This window comes from Chenopodium album, chromosome 20 (genome assembly GCF_948465745.1).
Source record: "Chenopodium album chromosome 20, dcCheAlbu1.1, whole genome shotgun sequence".
Classification (NCBI taxonomy): domain Eukaryota; kingdom Viridiplantae; phylum Streptophyta; class Magnoliopsida; order Caryophyllales; family Amaranthaceae; genus Chenopodium; species Chenopodium album.
In genome coordinates, this window is record NC_137853.1 from 29,256,037 (window position 1) to 29,277,035 (window position 20,999).

General features: G+C 36.1%; 1 protein-coding gene across 2 annotated transcripts; it reads right to left on the reverse strand.

The window, feature by feature from the left end:
* Positions 1 to 15,732: 15,732 nt before the first annotated feature.
* Positions 15,733 to 20,857, reverse strand: LOC145598745 (uncharacterized). 2 transcript variants are annotated; one of them, XM_081655134.1, is made up of 3 exons: positions 20,457 to 20,857; positions 18,279 to 19,152; positions 15,733 to 17,690 (listed from the first exon to the last, which is right to left on the reverse strand). In XM_081655134.1, exons 2-3 carry the CDS (start codon positions 19,018 to 19,020, stop codon positions 16,156 to 16,158), a joined length of 2,277 nt encoding a protein of 758 aa, XP_081511260.1. In that variant the 5' UTR covers positions 19,021 to 19,152; positions 20,457 to 20,857; the 3' UTR covers positions 15,733 to 16,155. The 2 variants fall into 2 exon arrangements, with proteins under 2 accessions (XP_081511260.1, XP_081511259.1); XM_081655133.1 differs by having other exon boundaries at positions 15,733 to 17,699; positions 20,457 to 20,856.
* Between the last annotated feature and the right edge of the window lie 142 nt (positions 20,858 to 20,999).

Genomic DNA, 20,999 nt, shown 5'->3' on the forward strand with positions numbered 1-20,999 from the left:
ATGATGTAGTAAACAATCAAAGTGGAAGCCACTAGCCACAACCTTCTTAGCAACAACTACCTTTACATCAAGCACAAGCATAAGAAGCATCTTCAACTTTTAGATAGAAGCTACAAGTAAGGGCCTAGAAGAAAGAAAGCTTTATCAAGCCTCTGATTTGAGTTGTTCATCAGCATTTTGATCTATATTTTAGGTTTTAGACTATATTAGTTTCAGTTTTAAACTTATATATTCTACTTTTTGAGAACTAGCTCAATTGTATAACATTCTATTTTGAATTTCAATTATGTGAATGATAAAACTCTACATTTGGTAAATTTATGAATGTGCAATTTTTATGGATGTTTGAAGATACGGACATGCAATTTCAGCAATCTATGATTAATAATAGTTGAGATTACCATTACTAAAAATTCAGTCACACACAACCAATGTGTGAAGGGTTACATTAACAAAACAAAATACAAATTACTACCAATCTAGATAATCAATCATCCTCCCCTTCACATTGAGCTAATTACCATAATTTATTGAGTAAAGACTAAATACGGTCCCTGTACTTTTTCATTATGCTCACTTTTAGTCCCTGAAAAAGCTTTTGTGCTATTTTAGTCCCTCAACCACCTTCGTTGGGGTTTGTCAGCCAAAAGTTGAGGGACCTTGCTGACTAAGCAATAGTTTAAGGAACTTGAGTTAGCAAAAAAAAGTTTAGGGATGTTGAGTCATCAAAAGTTTAGGGACTTTGAGTCAGATTTTGTTATTTTAATATTTTCTACATTGAAGCTTCTTCAGCAAGCTAAATTTTTACGGACATGAGCAAGAAAAGTGTAAGGACGAGATTTTGCCACCTGGCAAAAGGGATGGGTTAATTACTGAAACGCGTCGTTTTGATATGTAATAGAATTAAGAAAAAAAAAATTTACTCAGCTGAACTTTGGGAAACATAATACATCATTGCGCTGTCTGATATTGGCGGGAGAAGTGTAAAGGGTTTTGCCTTTATATTACCCTTTCCCCTCATTAGTTACCCCTCACATCATCATTTCTCTTTTCCATAAAAACAGAGCTCTTCTTTCTCTTCCAAACTCAAAAAAAAAAAAAAATCAACATTCTTCTTAGCCATTAATGTGGTGGGAGTGTGATTGTGAACGGGAGTCTAAAAAAGCTAAGTTGGACCAGCTGCAATCTACTTAAGGTATATTCTTTGTTTTTGTCTTCTTCTTCTTTAATTCGACTGTAAATGTGTGATTTTGGGAGAATTTTGCTGTAAAGATGGTTTTTTTTTGTTGTTTGTGTTGTCATCATCTTTTTTGTTGCATGTGTGTTTGGTTTCTTGTGGCTGATTGTGAGAATTTTGGTTTTTTGAGTGTAATTTTTTGAGAAATTTCTAGGGTTTTGGTGTTAGGGAAACAGAGTAGGTTTTGAACATGGTAAAATTCTTGTCTAACTCCATTAATTTACCTAGGTATGGACGCTCTTTCCAACGCGCATCCTATTTTCAGCAACCCCGATCTGCTTGTCCTGCATGTCTTTCCAAAGCTTGACTAGGGGAGTCGGGACACTGTGGATAAGGTTTGCAGGAAATGGCGTCTGTGGTGGAAGACACGCCACCTTGCCCAGTTCCAGCCTTTTTTCGGACCACAGGCCTCCGTCAACGAGTGGATTCTGAACGACCTCATCTACAACGATGGGAGGGACTTTCATGCATGGATCCACAAGGACATGACGGTCTACTTTGAAGGCTTCCCCCTCCTGTTCAAGGAGGTCCAGTAGGCTGTGGTTGTTGGGGTGGGGGCACTAGGCGAAAAAACCATTTGGGCACCGGTTCAAAACCCCCTTATGCCACCGGTTTTGAACCGGTGGTCATTTGGGGGGTGGCAATAGTCAGATACAAAGCCACCGGTTCAAAACCGGTGGCAAAAACAAGTATTGCTACCGGTTAACCGGTGGCAAAATTAAGTATTGCCACCGGTTAACCGGTGGCAATATAACTTTCCCGCTTTTTTTAAAAGGTTATTGGCACCGGTTCCTGTTCAAAACTGGTGCCAATAATGGCCAAAAAAAATAAAAATAAAAAAATTATTGGCTTTGAGCTCACATATTCAAAATAATTTTTTAGGGCACTGGGTTGATATAATGGCTTGTATTTTAAAGCTTCGGTGAACAATATAGTTCTTAGTTAAATCTGCTGCTAAAGTGTTCACCATCACATGCATGTCTTTCTCCTATGCAGTGTATGCAGAATTCCCCTACAGTGTATGTGTGATGTGGGGTAGAGCGGCCAGAGCAAGCAGAATATTTTTACCAATTTGAAATCAGGAGCTTTTTTTCTTAATCATATAACATCTACCCAAAAACATACGAATTATAAGCACAAGTAAAAATCAGAAACACATTTTTCAGAAGCTTTAAAGATTATGAATCTAGATGATAACTTCCTCGGCATATATAACACATAAACCTTACTTCACATGAAGACGAATATTTAAAATTGCATATATTCTTTAGTAACCAAAGAAACCACATCAGAAAATTCAAATTTAAAGTAATGTGTGCTCTTTACATCCAATGAGATTATAGACTCATTACCAGCAAGGGCAGCCCACAAAAAGATGTCAACAATTGACACATTATGGGCAACTAATAAGGTATTAGTCGATAAGTAGGTATCCAGATAGCTGCAACCTGCTTCAAACTCAGATCCTTTCTCAAGAATAAGCAGATACTCCAACAATTGATTAATCTGTGCAGAAATGCAGCCCACAAAAAGATGTCAGCATTAGAACCACAGTTTAGGTTGAAGCATCTGAGCTGTTAAGACCAAAATATATAAAGAATATAAGGAACAAAAACCTCTCCAGTCTGAAATAAATTTTTCCCATATAGAGTCAGTTTATCCGTAACTCTGCCAATATATCGCAGAAGGACCAAGGTTCCACGGAGGTTTTCCCTATGATACAAAAAAACATATATGAACGATGCTTTAGTAGCCTCATAAATAGAGTTTTCTACAATGATAAATTTGCAACATGGCTGTGAGGCATGTCTTGGCAGAGCTTGTATGATGTTAACTCCCAATAACTCATAAAAATCACATACCAGATTCAAGTATACGCAAATTGTAAGCTAAAAGATGCCACAACTACCTCCCCCCAATCTCTTTTAGTTTGGTTGGATGAGAAAGACATGAAACTATACTAATCCTTCATTCCTTCCAAACAGCAATAAGTTCAATCAAACTCTGCATACATTCTGTTTTAGCAAAACGCATAAAATAAACATAAAAATCTATGGCCTAATTAGTTAACTTAGTAGTGGGGTAGTAGCACCCAAACAAACCATGGTCTTTTCTTGAAATGACAACTCATTCAACACAAATTCATCATACAATTATGAAAGGGTAATTCATTTGAGCATCATTCTTCCCAGAACACCCCGCAAAATTACACATTTATTCATTATCAATCCCATGATTTCATTCCAGCAACACAGTTATCTTTATCGAAACTCAACATTACTAAATTAAACTAAAATTACCTATTGGGGTATTTAATTGCAGGAAAAAAAGACCTAATTGGTCGATATCTTTCAAAAAAAGGCAATTACAGAAAATAATATAAACAAGACGAAGATGCAAGGATTAGAGAAGAATAATTATACCCATTTGAGAAGATAAACTTGGGAGCAGAGCCAGATGGAAGAGACGGGTCAGGAGACAGAGAAATCACAACAATTTTTGCAGCAGCAATGACCGATAATGGAGGATTATCAGCTGAATAATTGGACCAAAACGCAAAGCCAAAGAACCCGGAAACCCTAACATCAAATTTCTGATTTTTGAATCGATAATTGATTCAAGTTTATTGTTGTTGTATTTGGTTCAAATTGAAGACGACAGCGACGGTGGTTGTGGCCAATTGATGCTTGCATGGTTCGAATTGGCGGCGGCGTTGGTGGTTGTGTGAGGGTAAATGAAAGAGAGAAATAGAGAACTGAGAGGAGAGTGAATGCGAGGTGGGTTGGATAGATAGACAGAGAGCTGAGAGGAAAGTGCGCCGGCGAGGTGGAATGGACGTCGGCACGGCCGGAGAGGAAAGAGAGAGAGAAGAGGGAGATCTAGTTGAGGAGGGAGGAGAAAGAAGAGAGAGAAAGCTAGGTCGAGGGTTGAGGAATGAGAAAGATAATGCGGAATGAGAGAGAAAATAGAGGGGCGTTTTTTGTTTTTATTTTGTACTATTGCCACGAGTTTTGAACCGGTGGGATTAACATTTTCCCCACCGGTTCGAACCGAACCGGTGGCAATAATCTTCCCTCAAAATCCCGCCTAATTTTCTCCTTCTTTTTCCCACCGATTTTAGAAAACCGGTGGCCATTGATCGGTGCCAATGACTATTTTTCTACTAGTGGGGAGGTCTTTGTGCAGCTAGTTGGTTTTTGGTGTTAGGAGTTGCTAGGTTTAAGCTAATTCTGATGTTTTTTTTTATGCTAGGGTTTAGGCAGTTTTTGTTATTGTCATAGCTTGGTTGTATGCAGGTTGGATGAATGTGACATTCATGCTGTTTTTTTTTTTTTTTTTGTTATGTCACTGCTATGACAATGTATGATCTGATCAGTTTCATTAGGCTTCATTAGGAACTAGGTTGTTGTTTGTGTATGTAGTGCAATGAAGCCTAATGAGTTATCTAATGTAAGTGACAACTTTTGAAATTATGAATGAAATGAATGATGTTTTTCTGTTTACCTTGTTGTTATGCAATCTCTCTTGATTATGCAATTTTTTTTATTATGGATCATCATTATGCAAGTTAAACATTGTGTATGTCTTGTTAATGTCAGATTATGGACTTAAAACCTTGTTTGGTTATACATCATGGTGGTGAATGGAGAATTGGTAAGGAATCATTTTACATTGGTGGTAAAATAAATGTGTTTGAGGACTTTCCAGAAACTGTAGATGGTGACTATGTGAAGTCTTTAATTGATGGGTTGGGGTACATTGATATTGTTAAGATCCATTACTTAGATTCTAGAAAGGATTTTAACTCTGGGATTAGGTACCTTTCTTTTGAGAAGAACATTGTTGATCCATTTTTGAGCTTAGTTCTGCAGTACAAACTGATTAGAATTTACACAGAGAACCATGAACCTGAAAGGCCTTTGTTTGAGAATTTGGGGAGAAGGGGTTCTTTTGTTAGCTTACTAACTAGAGAAGGTGCAGGACAATTTGATCATGTTGATAAACAAAATGAGGGAGTTCAGTTAGGTGGTCATGATCATTTTGAGGGGGACAAGGGGGAAGGATATGATCATATTCCTAGGCATGACAAGACAAACATAGACTATGACTCTGAAGGCACTGATGTAGATGATGAAGAGGTTGTGCAGGCAAGATCTAAAATAGCCAAAGACAAGGAGAATCTGATTGCATATGATGATGGGATGCATATGTTGAGGAGGTTAGCCCTAGACAAGGGGTTGGGTGAAATAGGAAGTGACTTTGAGGAGTTTGATGACCTAGACAGCCCTGATGAGGATGAAGATGAAGATGAAGATGATTGTGGGTATTTAGTAGCACCTCACACTACTAGGTATGAGAAGTCCAAAAACAGATTACTTGACACTGACAAAACCCAACTGTTTTACCTTGGGAAAACATTTGAGAACCAATCTACTTTCAAGGTAGCTCTTAGGCAAATGGCTATTGAACAAGGGAGAAACTTCAATTTTTTTAAGAATGACAAGATGAGAGTGGGAACAGTTTGTGAACACAAGGAAAAAGGGTGTCCATGGAGAATATGGGCTTCATGGGATACAAAAAAAACAAAGTTCAGTGTCAAAACACTTGTGAGTGAGCATACATGTGGAAGGTCATGTAAGGTTAAGAAAATGACACCAATATGGATTGCAAATCAGTACCACACTCAATTCAAAGTGAACCCATACATGAGGCTGCAAGACCTGATGGAGAATATATGGTTGGACTGGGGCATTAGGATCAGTAGGTATGTTGCTCAAAAGGCTAGGAGAAGAGGGCAGGCTCTTATTGTGGGTGAATACAAGGAGCAGTATGCATTGCTTCCTAGGTATGCAGCAGAGATAATTAGGAGCAACAGGAGAAATACAGTGAAACTGAAGTTGAATGGGAGTGTGTTTGATAGGATATACATTTGTTTTGAGGCTTTGAGGAAAGGTTTTTTAGAGGGGTGTAGGCCTTTTATTTCATTGGATGGCTGTTTTTTGAAGGGTCCTTATGATGGCCAGTTGTTGGTGGCAGTAGGTAGGGATGGGAACAACCAAATGTTCCCAATAGCATGGGCTGTGGTAGGTGTTGAGAGCACTGAAACTTGGAGTTGGTTCCTTCAATTGCTTGCAGCTGATTTAGGAACAAGTGAAGGGGCAGGATTTACATTCATGTCAGATCAGCAAAAAGGGTTACTTGCAGCAATACAAGAGGTGTTTCCTCAATCTGAGAGTAGGGTATGTGCAAGACATGTCTACTGTAACTTTAGGGGGGTTTTTGGTGGTGGCTTAGAGTTTAGAAAGCAATTTTGGATTATTGTCAAGTCCACCACCGAGAATGATTTTCTGGAAAAATTACAAGTGATGAGGGAGCTGTCAAATGATGCTGCAGAAGATTTGTTGAAGAGAAATTACAAAAAATAGTGCAGGGCTTTCTACACTCCTATGGCTTCTTATGATAGTGTAGACAACAACATGTCTGAAGTGTTTAATGCATACATACTTAAATGGAGGTATAAGCCTATTATCAGTATGCTAGAAGACATTAGAGAAAGCCTAATGGAGAGATTTCACAAGAAAAGGGACATGATTAAAGAGAAGGACCTCAGTTTATGTCCTAGAATCCAACAGCAGCTTGAGGAACACAAGGTATGGGCCAGGGGATGGAATGCATTTTGGGATGGGGGATTTTGCTATGGGGTGAGGGATGGGGCAACTCAGACCAAATAAGTTGTCAATTTGGTGGCCAGAACATGCTCTTGCAATGCATGGCAAGTTAGTGGCATCCCCTACAAACATGGTGTGGTGGCAATTTGGAACAAATTAGAGCAACCAGAACAATATGTCAATGATTACTTCAGGAAACATATTTATTCTAAGGCCTATGATCATCTCCTTGAGCCTCTAAATGGTCTAGAGGAATGGCCTGCTAGTGAGCTTAGTGTCACTGCTCCTGAGCTGAAAAAGGTGCACAATAGACCTAAAATAAAGAGAAGCCTTCAGTTGGTGAGGTTCCTAAAGAAGGGAAGATCAAGAAGACTGGAATCAAAATGACATGCAGCTTGTGTAGGGTTCCTAGCCACAACAAACAAACATGTAGGAATGCACCAAGGGAAAGGCACACTGCTCCACACACCTCTGCTGCAACAACAGCCCATGCGACAACAACCCCTGCACCACCCCCAACAGCCCCTGCACCAAAAGTGCCAATGCACCATAGAGGGGTAGGTGTATATACCTATCCTAATGAGTTTCAAAGACAAGCAATGTAAGCCCTGTATTTTTTATTTCTTTGTTTGATTAATTTAGAACTTTTATTGTGCTAGTGTACTAATCAATGCACTGATGTGAATGATTTCAGACATTAACTCAATCAATGCCAACAAAGTTAAGAGGAGCTGCTTTTTACTCTGATTATGCAGGAAAACAGACTGTGTATTCCTTCTCCCGAGACTATTCTTTCTCTCAATCACAACCACAAGCATCATCATAATCAACTAAAATTTCATCACAAGCCTTGCAACACTTAGCTAAGACAAAGCAAGTGCAATTTAGAGACAACAACAAATGAGGTAACTTCACTACTTTTATTATTAATATTAAGTCTGACAATTACATTGGTTGATAAGTCAAGCAATTACATTTAGTATGCCATGTTTCTAATAACACACCAAGCAAATAAACATGTAGCAACTGCAAAAACAACCCATAACTCACACTTAACACAAACAGAAAGTCTAGGTCTTCTCATTTTCAGCATAACACACTCTGAGGTCACTTTTCTTGCATATGTGTTTGCCTCATTAACCATCTTCTTCAGCTCCTTGACTTCATTAGACAAATTTTTTTTGTCTTCAAGTAGCCCTAAGATGACATCCCTCTACCACTCAGTCTGATCTTCTTCATCAATCCACTTAAAAAACTTGCAGCCCCTTCTGTTGGTCTCAACATCATAATCAGGGCAGGCATAGAATCTCCTGCCTGGGTTATCTCTTGTCCAAGACCTTGATCTTGACACAAGTAAACCACAATGACACCTTCTACCCCCAGTGCCACTAGAACCTCTGCTGTAGGAAGACATCTAAAAAAACAAAATTCATTAACACATTATTAGTATGCATATATATATATATATATATATATATATATATATATATATATATATATATATATATAACTAACAGAATAAACAGTAATTAAAAAAGATTTACCCTTTCTGATTACAGGTACCTGGAGTAGAGTTCTTGATTCAATGGAAGCACTTTTGTGGAGCAAAAATTATTTTGATGTTCAACAACTTTTTTTTTTTGTTCTGAACTTCGAATATTTATAAGCCTGAATTTTTTTAACGGCTAGTTTTTTTATTCAGCAAACAATATTGTTCAACTATTGTGTAATTGTTGGAACATTAATGGCTGAGGTCCCTAAACTTTTTGCTTGTCAACGTCCCTAAACTTTCTCATAAATTGATGACTCAACATCCCTAAACTTTTTTTGCTGACTCAAGGTCCCTAAACTATTGCATAGTCAGCTAGGTCCCTAAACTTTTGGCTGACAAACACCAACAAAGGTGGTTGAGGGACTAAAATAGCACAAAAGCTTTTTCAGGGACTAAAGGTGAGCATAATGAAAAAGTACAGGGACCGTATTTAGTCTTTACTCATAATTTATTCATTACATACATTATCAAACAGCAAGTGACAAAGGCTAAAACCCCATAAAGCACCCCACCATCAGTGTTCTAACCTTCCTTTGAACCTCTCATTTTCTTCAACTTTTGTATGATCTTCCCATGTTCAACAAGAACAAATGATTTTCATCTTCAACCTAGCTTGCTCAATTCATCCTTTAAATATTTGTGTCGAATAATTTCTTCTCCAAAACCAAGTTATTGATTACCACCCTTTATTTGCCACTCAATTGGATCTTCATCAACCCAGCAAAAATACCCACAACCCTCTTTTCCACTATGCACATCAGAGAACTTGCAAGTAAGGAGCCTTCTCCTCGGGTCATCAGTTGTCTAAGATGTTAGCATTTTTGCAGAAATTGCACACCTGCATTCCTTGCCTCTGCTAGAACAATAGAATTTCGACTCATCTTACAATTTCCATACATCAATAAAATGTTAGGTTTTAAATTTAGGAAATTCTAGACTTATTTAGTTAATTTAACCCAAAGTTATCCTAATTTGAACGAAACTATTGTTGTAAATTACATGAATTAAACATAACTTGACAAAAACCCTAACTTTCAATAAACAATAATTCGTTCGATTCACAAACAAATGAACAATTAACTAGAAATCATACGAAAGAATATGAGATTGAACGAATTACTTGTTCTTCAATCTTGATAACTTGAATTCGATCTCTGGGTGATCAATTTTACTTATGCCCTAAACTTTTTTCGAAGACAGAGGAAAAAAAGGATAAAGGTAGTTGTTCGCAAAAGTTGGAACTTAAAAGGTAACTGTTCCTGAAATTTCCATAGTACAATGATCAAATTTTAAAGTATTCTATAGGTTCAAAAAATTACCTTTCTATGTAATCCATATCTGTCAGTCACAAGTTTAAAAACTAGTACTTTGTATATGGTAATTTGTACCAGTATACATGATAAATTTTCTTTATTGCTTTACTCATATGTATATAATAACTAAATAGTAAATAAATTACTTGCATATATGTATTGGAAAAAAAGTACATGCAATAAAATGGGAAGAATTTCATCAGATAAAGGAGTTTTTAAGAATATATATAAAGTTATTAAAAAAAATATTCATGATTGACGGAGCTGAGTATATCATTACAGTGTGAGTAAATGTTTATTTTACAATTTTAAAATTATAAGATTTTTCATAACAATTAAATGTGAGACTTAAAAAAAATTGAATAATGACTACATGATTAATATAATTATGCACATTGCACACATAAAGTAGAAGCAAAAAGGCCTCCTTACTCTCTCCAAAACCCTAGCCGCCTCCATTGTTGAATTTTGAAGGGGCATCCATCGGTTTTAACCGGTGGAAAGCCTCAATCTTTGTTTCTTTGAAGTTTTTTAGGAATACAATAATGGTTCTCCCTCGAAAGAAAGGGTTTCCGATTCTTGTTAGAAAGACAAGGGTTTTTCAACCTCCTTCGACAGACAAGGTTTATCTCCTTTTTTCGGAGAAGAAATACCTTAGTTTTGAATCCATGATATTAGATCTAATGGATTGTCGTGAAATTATTTCGTTGTTGAAGAAGTTATCAAGTTATCGAATACAAACAGATTAATCAGAAAGAAAACATCCTCATGGCTACAAAGGATCGTTAGAATATCTTTCCAACAAAGCTGTATTTTCATGTAATATATAAGCGGGAGATGTTTCACTGTGCAATATCTACTCGACGATCATAGTTTTTATGAAGGAAAATTTTATTTGATTCAATAACCTATGTATTTGTTAACGTCAAATTCTAATGTTGATGTCGTATTACTTTAAATTAATGAAATATATTTGCTATTTTAAAAAAAAAAAAAAAATAGCTCGCAAGAGAGAGAGATTTTATTGGTTTGTTTTAAGGCTATTAAAAAAAAAGTTGGAAAAAAAAAAAGGGAAGCAAAAGGAAAGTATAAAAAAAGAACAAGAGACCTTAAGAGAACAAGTCTCTTCTAGTTAAAGCTGGAAAAAAAAACAAGAGACCGTAAGAGACCTGTTGTATACACAACATGTCTCTTTTAGTTTGAAACTGAAAGCACCGTGTAGGGTATATTTCAACAATCAAATTTAAGCCCCACTGTGATCATTAACTCAAGCATGGTGGCGTCTAAAGGGAAGGAAGCTAGAGCAAAAGAGTCGCTAGCAAGTTTTAGAAACTTGTAAACCGTCCACAGGTGTGAAGGTTACACCCCATTCACGATCACAGAGATCGCTAACTCCATAGTGGTCTAGAACCATTACTAGATATTTGGGGATGATAGTACGAATTCAACCTAAAAGATATTGAACCCGCCATAAATAGGCCTCTACTTTATTCTTATCATATTCATATGCGCTTTCCGATCAACATACAATCATTAAGTAAGCCCTAAACATGTTTTATCCTTGTTGGTTGATTATTAATGCACAAATAAATCTATTATAGGCGATCACTTGAATTAAAATCATATTAAGCCTAAATCAAATTATCAACTATCTTATTAAGCGTGATTTCAAGTACAAATTCCCTTTAAACCTGCGAAAAAAGGTATAATCAAGCAATAACAATAATATCATGAATAATCATGCAATGTAATAATATTGACACAACAATCATCACAATCATAATAATATCTTTAAAACAGAATATTAGCAAAATCTTAGGCATGATACTAAACAGATTAATAACAAATCCTAGCATGTCACTAAATAATCAAAATCAAAGCTTTATTCTTAACATGATACTAGTATGCAATAAAAACATCCTAACATGATACGAGGAATCAAAATAATAATCCAATTCTAAAGAATAAAGTAATTGAATTACTCGCTTTGAAGCCTCGTACCTCTTTCGATCAAAATAATACATACATTAGTAAACTTCGATAAAACATTAAACCAAACAAATAAATGGATTTGGGACTAAATCCTCAGAACTATCAACCTTTCACGTCGAGGGAGAAGACAATTTCAAATTTGGCTAGGGTATTAGTGTCTCGCAAAGAACGTATGGTGTGTGTTTAGGAAAAGGTTTAGAAAAGCATGAAAGAGAAAGAATAAGCTTTAACTTGAGAGAGCAAGAGAATTGATGATGATTGTGGGTGATCAAGATTGTTGATGATTGAAAAAGGGGGTGATATGACCTCTATTTATAAGGAAAAAAAAGAATCAAAGGATTAGAAAAGATCCAAATTCGAATAGGAGTAAAACTCTTTCGATGGACATCAGTTTTTGCGGTTTTTGTTTTTGTCATAACTTTTGATCCAAAAATCGGAATAAGATAAACTATATGTCGTTGGAAAGGTCTTGAAATATACTTTCCATCTCAATTGGAATAAGATTAAAATATTTTATAGATTAAAAGATATGGCCGAAATAGTGGGACGGTGTTAGTTTTGGATAGAGTTTCGTATTTCATGGCTATCCAACCATCCAAGATTTGGATAAAAATTATAAGACACGAAAATAATATCTGATTATCTTTGAACGCCATTAGATTTAAATGGGATTGAGATTATTAAAAAGAGAAGTTTTATTCAATTTCAAACTCTTTAATCTTATCTTTTCAAAAAGGATAATTAAAATCTCTTAAACACTTATAAAAGCTTTTTATTAATCCTAATTGGTTTATGAATGGGATTAAAGCCTTAGCACCCTCCACATGATCATTAAGTCGTAGGTAACGCTTAGTTTGGGCTCAGTTTAGTATTTTAGCCATAACTATTTCATTATAAGTCAAATTTGGGTTTATTGTATATCGTTAGAAAGCTTTTTTCAAGCCACATCCAATACACTATTATTAGACAGAGATTATGGACCAAAATTAACTAGTTTGGATGTTTTTATAAAGAAGACATGAAATGAATGATTTTAATGATACGAAATGACTCATTTTGGCTTTAAAGGCACAAAATGAATTTTTTGGCTTAAAACATTTTGGAAAAAGTTAGAAAAGGGGAAATTCACGTGACTCTTCAATATTTCACCTTACACGATAATCAATGACGTGAAAGATACTCATCACTAGGTTTGGTTTTTGGGGAGACACAATCAGGTGTCTATACACCGACTGTTGGTCTAAAGTACAATCATTTTACTATCTCTGAATCAAAGAGCCGCCTATTTATAATAACAAGTTTCTTTGATAATTTTTTTTCTAGGGGTAGCACCTTGTGCTTTCCTAGGTCCGCCTTTGAGATGAAGCTTCAAAATATGTAAAACTAGCTAAAGTTCATTTGCAAGTTCAATGCACTGATTTTACTAAATTATATTATGAATTACAATGTTATTTATACAAGCGTCCTCACCGACATGTGCCACTCATCAATAGGAATGACAGTCTAATTCAAATCCGATATTGATCTGATTTGATTCGAAGAAAGAAATATGAGCCAAATCCGAGAAAAATAATCCAAATCCGACTCTATTTGTTTTTTTAAAAAGAAAAATCAACTCCAAGTCCAATAGAAGTCCACTTTATCTAATCTTACTCCGACTTTTTATACACTTATACTACCTCCATTTCTTTTTAGTTGACACGTATTCCTTTTTAGGAAGTTTTTATTTAGTTGACACGTTTTGGGGTAACTTATTTACCTTGCATTTACAAGCTACCTCACTTATTTTTTCATTCTTTTTCACTCTCTCACCTAGGGGTGCTAATTGAGTTGAGCAGCTCGCGAGCAACTCGTACTCGACTCGGTCAACGCTCGGTCAAAACTCGACTCGAGTTGGCTCGACTCGAATTCGACTCGACTCGATATGTTAACGAGCACGAGTTGAGCAAGCTCTAACTCGACTCGATAAGCTCGTGAGCAACTCGATAATATAATATTAATATAGAATTTGCAAACAACAAGTTACTATCTTTAAACAAATTTGACACTTATTAAGCCTTAATTTATATCATAAAAAAAGAAAGAGTAAATTTTTAATAAAATCTATATATAATAAGGAAAACAATATTAATTGAACAAAAAATAAATAAAGGCATATAATAATAGAAGGACCAAAATTTTAACGAGCAGAATGTGAGCTGCTCGACTCGACTCGAAACTTTAACGAGCACGAGTCGAGCAGGTTTTATTTGCTCGAAACTTTAGCGAGCACGAGTTGAGCACATGTAAAAAGTTTTTGAGTTGAGTCGAGCACCCCTCAGCTCGTGATCGACTCGCTCGATAAGCACCCCTACTCTCACCTCTCCTTAATATTTGTGCCTAAATCAAACGCGTCAACTAAATAGAAACGGAGGAAGTATTATTTTATTAAATTTATGGGTTTTATCAGTCTTTGACATTGATTATGTATTTGGTTGCTATTGATAATCGAGTCGAATAAAATTGAAAGACGCTTTCGGTGTAGAATCTGAGCCAGATGTGGGATTTTTAGTCAGATCGAAGTCTAATTATCAAAGTCATCCTCTAGAGTCATAATCGAAGCAAAAATCCGATAGCTTATGGGGTTGAAGTCAAATTATGTCGGATTATGCATAATTCAATATGAATCTGACCCTCTGTCATCCCTACTGCTAATGTCAAGCTTAGTATAAAGTTATAGATGATTGAGAGTGAAAATTTGGTGATTTTGCAACCAATTATGTTTTAATCATATATACTTTTCCTATCATAATATACTAGGGGTGAGCGTAGCAGGGTACCCTGTAAAAATATCAGGACCTGGAACCGGAACCTGTTGCAACAGGTTCCTAAAAATAGGAACCGGAACCGAAACCTGTTGCAACAGGTTCCTAAGAATTGGGAACCGGAACTGGAACCTGCAGGTTCTGGTTCCTAAACAGGGTAGCCTGTCTGTCAACGTAAGCTTAATAGTTACTTGATAAATTGCGACAAATTTATTGTTTTTTAAATAGATGATCACAATAAAAGCTTACAACTTTAGTATAGTACTTCAAATATAACAAACCAACACTAATTGTCTAGAATATTTAATACCATATAGGTTCCGGTTTCATGTACCCTATAGGGAACCTGTACTAACAGGGTACCCTACAGGTTCTAGATCCAAAATTTTATTACCCGGAACCGGAACCTGTTGTAACAGGTACCTAATTTTATTACCCGGAACCAGAACTTGATCAACAGGTTTCGGGTTTGGAACTTGCGGTTCCGAACAGGTTCCGGTTCCATATCAGGGTACCCTGAATTTTTGCTCACCCCTATAATATACTACTCGTAGTATTTCTCTCCTATTCAACGCCTTGTGAATGTCCAATTGGCAAAAAAAATGCACAAAAAATTAGCCTAATAATTGACACATTATAGCACCTACAAGTCTACAACTTAAGTGCTCAATGAACCCTGTTCTAAAATCACCTTCACAAATTGAAGTGCTCAACCCCTTCAGTTGTCTTCTTCACTTATATTCCTTGTGCCCACTACTCTCCCTCTCCAATAGACAGTCTAGAAATGCAACATCATCTTCTCAAACACCAACTGATCAGTAAAATCCCTCGTATACATCCACCTACTATAAAATTTTCCATGCCTAAGACATAAGGAGTCTACACTTGAACTTGGAGTTAAGTCTTGGTAAAACCGAGCGAGAAAGAGGACGATATGTTTGCAATCAATTGAAAGATCATATGAAAAATTCAACCTCAATTAAATTACAACTTCTGATGTCTGGATTTCTTAGTTGCGCTCCCACACCTGTGCTTTGAATTAAGATTGATCTTTTGGAATTATGCTTTAAATTTAGTATTATAGAAATGTGAGAAATAATTGTATGCTGTTAGCTGCAATATGGAACTGATAAACAAAATGGCAATGTGAATCAGAAAAGTCTGCAATTGCAAGGGTAGAAACAGTAAAGATTAGCAGCGTAAAAAAAATAAAGAATTGCTTTCACGGACAGCTCCCAAAAATTAGTATCTTGAGTTTTACTTTCTGGACTACCCTGAAACTAAATTAGAAGGTTGAACTTTTCGAGTTTCTGTACCTATAAGAAAAAGAGCTGTTTGCCTGTGGTAACTGAAGCTGTACACTACACAATTGATCCCCTTTGGGTCAGTCTCAAAAAAAAATGATAACACCATTGATTCCGTTGAGCAAAAAAAAGTGAAGAAAGAAGACCAGCTACTGCATAAAAACTCCCACAGCAATGTCTCAACTTCCTTCAAATCTTCAGCAAAAAAGATTTCTCAACCAATATTATGTTCAGAAAACTACGATAAACCAGCATGATGCTTCTGTTTTCATCCAAGGTCTCTATCAAATTGAAGCACCCACCTGAAGACTTACCCCATCTTCCATCTTCCGTGCTTCACTTGTTGCAATGTTACTCCAACTCGCTTCTTTCGGATCAGGCACACCAATTCTGGCAGCTTTCTCAGTATTTTCCTTCCCCACCTCCTCTGTAACTTCTGTTGTTACATCTAGTAGTTCCACTGGAGTAGCAGCAGGGTCAAGCTCCCAGCAACCCTTGGGGGCAGTAGGAGATTCTTGACCAGTAAGCAAGAATGAAGGAACTTGATGGGAAAATCTGAACATTTCTTCCCGTGGAATCACCCTGACATGATCCTGATCCATGTATTTGCGGAATACAGTCTTGAAACCAGTAACCTTCACCAGTGGAGTGACTGTTGCGCCTATTTCCGGGTTGTAATCATCAAGGACTTCCACCATGTCATATTGGTGTATTACCTCATCTGGGGTATGCTCATTCCACTCAGGTGACCAATTCCGGTACAATGCCCAGACATCTCCCTTACTAGGATATATACGGATTACCCCCCTTGCACCTTTTGTCCACTTTACTCTATGTGAGAAAGAGTTAACACTTTTGTTGAGTTCATACCTACCTACTCTAAAATCGCCATTGGTTTTGTAGAAGCCACAGCCAACCCAGTTCAAGGCCCCAAATTCAGAGGTGCTTTTAGAGTTGAGCCAACTAATGCGCATCTTGAATGGCTTCCTCGAGATCACACTATGAATTATGGCATAGTACCGGGGCATACCATCTTCATTGTCATAAGCAGCCCAAACTTGATTGTCACCAAAAGATTTTTCAGTTCGATCCCTGTCAAAATCATGGAAATCTGGATCTGGAACAGTCATAGACGATGGCACATTCTCATTTGCCTCAGTGTCAATTTCAGAACTGGAGGGCGAAGAGGTCTTGAGGTTTACATCTGTATGCTTGTCTGGTGCAAATGTGTCAGACTTGCTTCCAACAGTTCTTGCTCCATTTACATCAAAATTAGCCTGAATTTTAGAGCTAGATGCTTTCTCTTTTGTTTCTTTTGGACCACATTCCTTGATTAAAGCCTTCAGTTTGACATCCATGTTCTTCCATTCATTCAGCTTCTTGCAAATTTCGTTCTTTGCTTTTTCCATCAACATATTTCGAGTCTCAAGCAGTGACAACTCTCTTGAGATATCTGGCAATCTAGTCCCAAAGGAAGATACCTTCTCTGTTTCAGTGGTACCATTCTGACATCCATTTGGATTCCCAAAGCTAAAAGCTGCGTTTCCCCTCAATAGTACATCATTTTTTGCAGTTCCACTGTCATTCATCTTCTGTTCACTTGACCGTCTTCTTCTTTTAGGCTTTTCACCCTTCCCTGAAGAACAGGTTCCATTAACTTCACCAGCATTAGCCTTAAAGGCATTGGTTTTACTCTTGAATACTGCCTCCATGGTAGCACTCACTTGTGAATTTTCATGCACTCTCTTTGAATTCCCACGTGGTATCTGCATACCATTCATGGCTTGTGTAGCTGAGGAAGCTGCTGCTGGCATGCTTCCTGCATTTCCTGAAGTATTTTCACAATTGCTAAGTTACTTATTTGCTCAATTTAAACGGAAGACAGAAAGAAAAACTAAAGAACTAGTAACTACAGTTAGGCATTTGCTTGGTTTGCCATAGATTAAAGCAAAAAATATACAAATTTCATCCAGAAAACAGAACTGAAATTCAACTAACCAAAGGCTAGAAAGACAGAAACAAAAACTAGAGAACTAGTGGTTACAGTTAGGCATTTGCTTAGTTTACCACAGACTATGGCAAGGAGCATACAAATTTCATACAGAAAATAGAAAACCTGAAACTCAACTAAAAAAAATTCACAAGTTCACATTCAGTTGCAAACAAAAGAAGCCTCCTCAATTGAATAGGCAAACTGAGTATTTCTTACTTCTGAGCACCCTTTGCCCATACAAGACAAGATCCTTGTTACAGGCGTTGAGTTAAATATATATTTAGATGTATAGGGTGGTTATTTACTAATGTTACAATGTAAACTAAAGATAGAACACTTGCGCAGCTCTTGGCATAATAATTTGGTCTCTCTGTGCATCAAAAAGTTTAAAGCCAAGCAGAATCATATTCATACCTGAGGCAAAAGGGTAGTTAGAAGTGTCTTGGGGCAATTGAGCAGCTTGTGATGCATTAGAATTTGTCTCCGGAGGTGGGATTTGTATTGCCAGAAAGGGATCCTTGCAGTTGTAGCACTCAAGCTTTTTGTTGAGGTAGAAAAGAACATACTCAAATTGCATTTTGCAACTGGTACACATAGTCCAAAATGTATTACGTTGTGGTGGACGCACTGAATTTAAATGGGGATTTGGGACATTCTGACTCCTCATATTAAAATTACCATTGTTGGCAGACCGCTGAACACTGTCACTACCAACTGATTTGGAAGGCTTTTTAGGTACAACTTTCTCAAACACCCTTTTTGCACTTCTTTTTTGATCATATACTGTTCTCCTGGCTTTGTCAGACAACAAACTCCAAGCTTCTGAAAGAATTTTAAATGCTCCCTCTGCACCAACTGATTTGTTTTTGTCAGGGTGTAGAGTAAGGGCAAGTTTCCTATACTGTTTTCTCACTGTTTCATCATCACTTGATGGTTCAACACCAAGTACTCCATACCAATCAACTTCCCCATTAATTTTTCGCTCAGCGGAGAGGTAAATGTTTAGAGTTGCCAGCAATGGTTGAAGGCCCTCCAGTCCAGGAAACAAATTATGAGCCTTCATTGCAAATTTCCTTGCTCCCATTACATCTTTTGCCTCGAACTTTTTCTCAGCAATTAGTTTAGCCTTAGCAGCCTCATCTTTGTTACATTCCATTTCTACAGTCCTTGTATCAACTATTATAGTTTAGATCCTTCTTCACAATAAAAGTCACGGAATCAAAAGACTGACTTCTCCTGATGCTATTGTGTGAATAATAACTAAGTGTCTTCTATCACCAAGAAGTTCCTGTATAAAAGATCGTAGCAAAGTTGAAAACAAGATAAGATAAGACATTCTTGACCTCTCTATAAGCATTAATAAAAATAATAAATTAAAAAAATTAAAAAAAAAATGAGAAAAGAAGAAAGAAAAGAAAGGAAGAAAAGCAGCATTCCTGTATAGCAAGAGACAGAAGGCTGTTTGGGAGAAAGGGGCCGTGCTACTGGTATGGTTGATGAATTTGCAGGGGTTCGCCAAAGGGTTTAATCTCAAAAAGCTCTACAAGTCAATAGTGCTATACTAACCAACATCATCCAACAAGACCAGCATAGACAGAGTAGATCAAAAGACTGCAACTCTGCAAGAATATCAAATAATTTCTACCCCCAAACTTTCACATAACTACTATGCCCTTAACATCTCATCATTTCTAGCATCCAAGTCTAAACATGTTTAAGTAGAAAAAACAGATTCGAACACCAAATCTCTACAAATACAAGAAAACTTAACAGGGAAGATCACTGCATCAGCTCGTTTGACATGTATGCATCTTCCAGTTAGGACCCATCAAATAGGTTTCTATTCATTGCATAAATCACCTAATATCATAAAATCATTTATTTACTACTTCCAACTAAGTATCAGAAAAAGGCATGACGAACTAATTTCTGCAATCTATTTCTCAATACACAAAACGAAATGAACAATAATGTCACAGTAAGACACTAAGACAACGTAAAACAGCAAATTTCACCATACATTATATTTTAAACTACAATTGAGGCCACAAACAAATTTACCACAAAAATGGATAAGATTACAATGATCCTAGCTATAATCTTCCCTTCCAAAAGAGATTTAATTCCCGATTGGATCGCCTCGTTACAGTTTCACCCTCGACGATTCTTCCTAGCAACTAACTCCTCATTTTACACCTCAAACCCAATAATACTAGATCAGAACACAAAAAAAACTAAGGAAACCCATCTTCCTATAATCATAATTTATGGCCTCAAATACAAAATTCGCAAACACAAACAGCAGAAACTTCAAATTTTATCAGCACAAATTGCAATAACAAAATCTCACACTAACTCAGCTCAAATCAAACTATACAAAATCAAAAATTTAAACAGACCCTTTAGCGCCAGATCTATAAAATTGAAATCAAAGTAAAAGTTTATACTAAATTCACGCAATTATAACAGAAACAGTAAGCAAATTTTGACTAGCATTGAAGTTCACTAATCAATCAAACCCTAATTACAATTTTAAGATGAAATGAAACAGTAACAAATTAAAAATTAAAATTAAAATTTACGATAACTTACCCATATTTAGGAATTTTGATCATCAATAATAAATACCCATTTTCCTCCAAAGTATGTAGATGAAGATCTTAATTTTTTTTTCACCGTAAAATTACGACTTCTGAGAAAATACACAAACCCTAAAGAAATTATTTACAGGAATATCCAAAATAATTTTATTAAAATTGGACTCGTGATATTCACTATATTTAAAGGTATTTTGTTAGCCTAAACACATTATTTATTTATGAGATGAGTTAAAAGCCTAACCATGGTTAAATTTTAACTCAAGTTAATAAATTGCACATGTCAAGTTGGCTAAAAATGTAAAAAAAAAAAAAAAAAAAAAATCACTAAGAACTTTTCTCAATCACAATTTTCTTGCCTTATAAATAATTATAAAGTACCTTTTTTCTAATTTTGGATTTTAAAGGTGACCCAAAAATTAATAATTATTGTCAAAATAATTTAGAAGTACTCCGTATTACATAATTCTCAAAGAGGAAAAAAAAAAATTACTCAATAGTAAATATACATGCATCAATACAATATACTAGTATATTA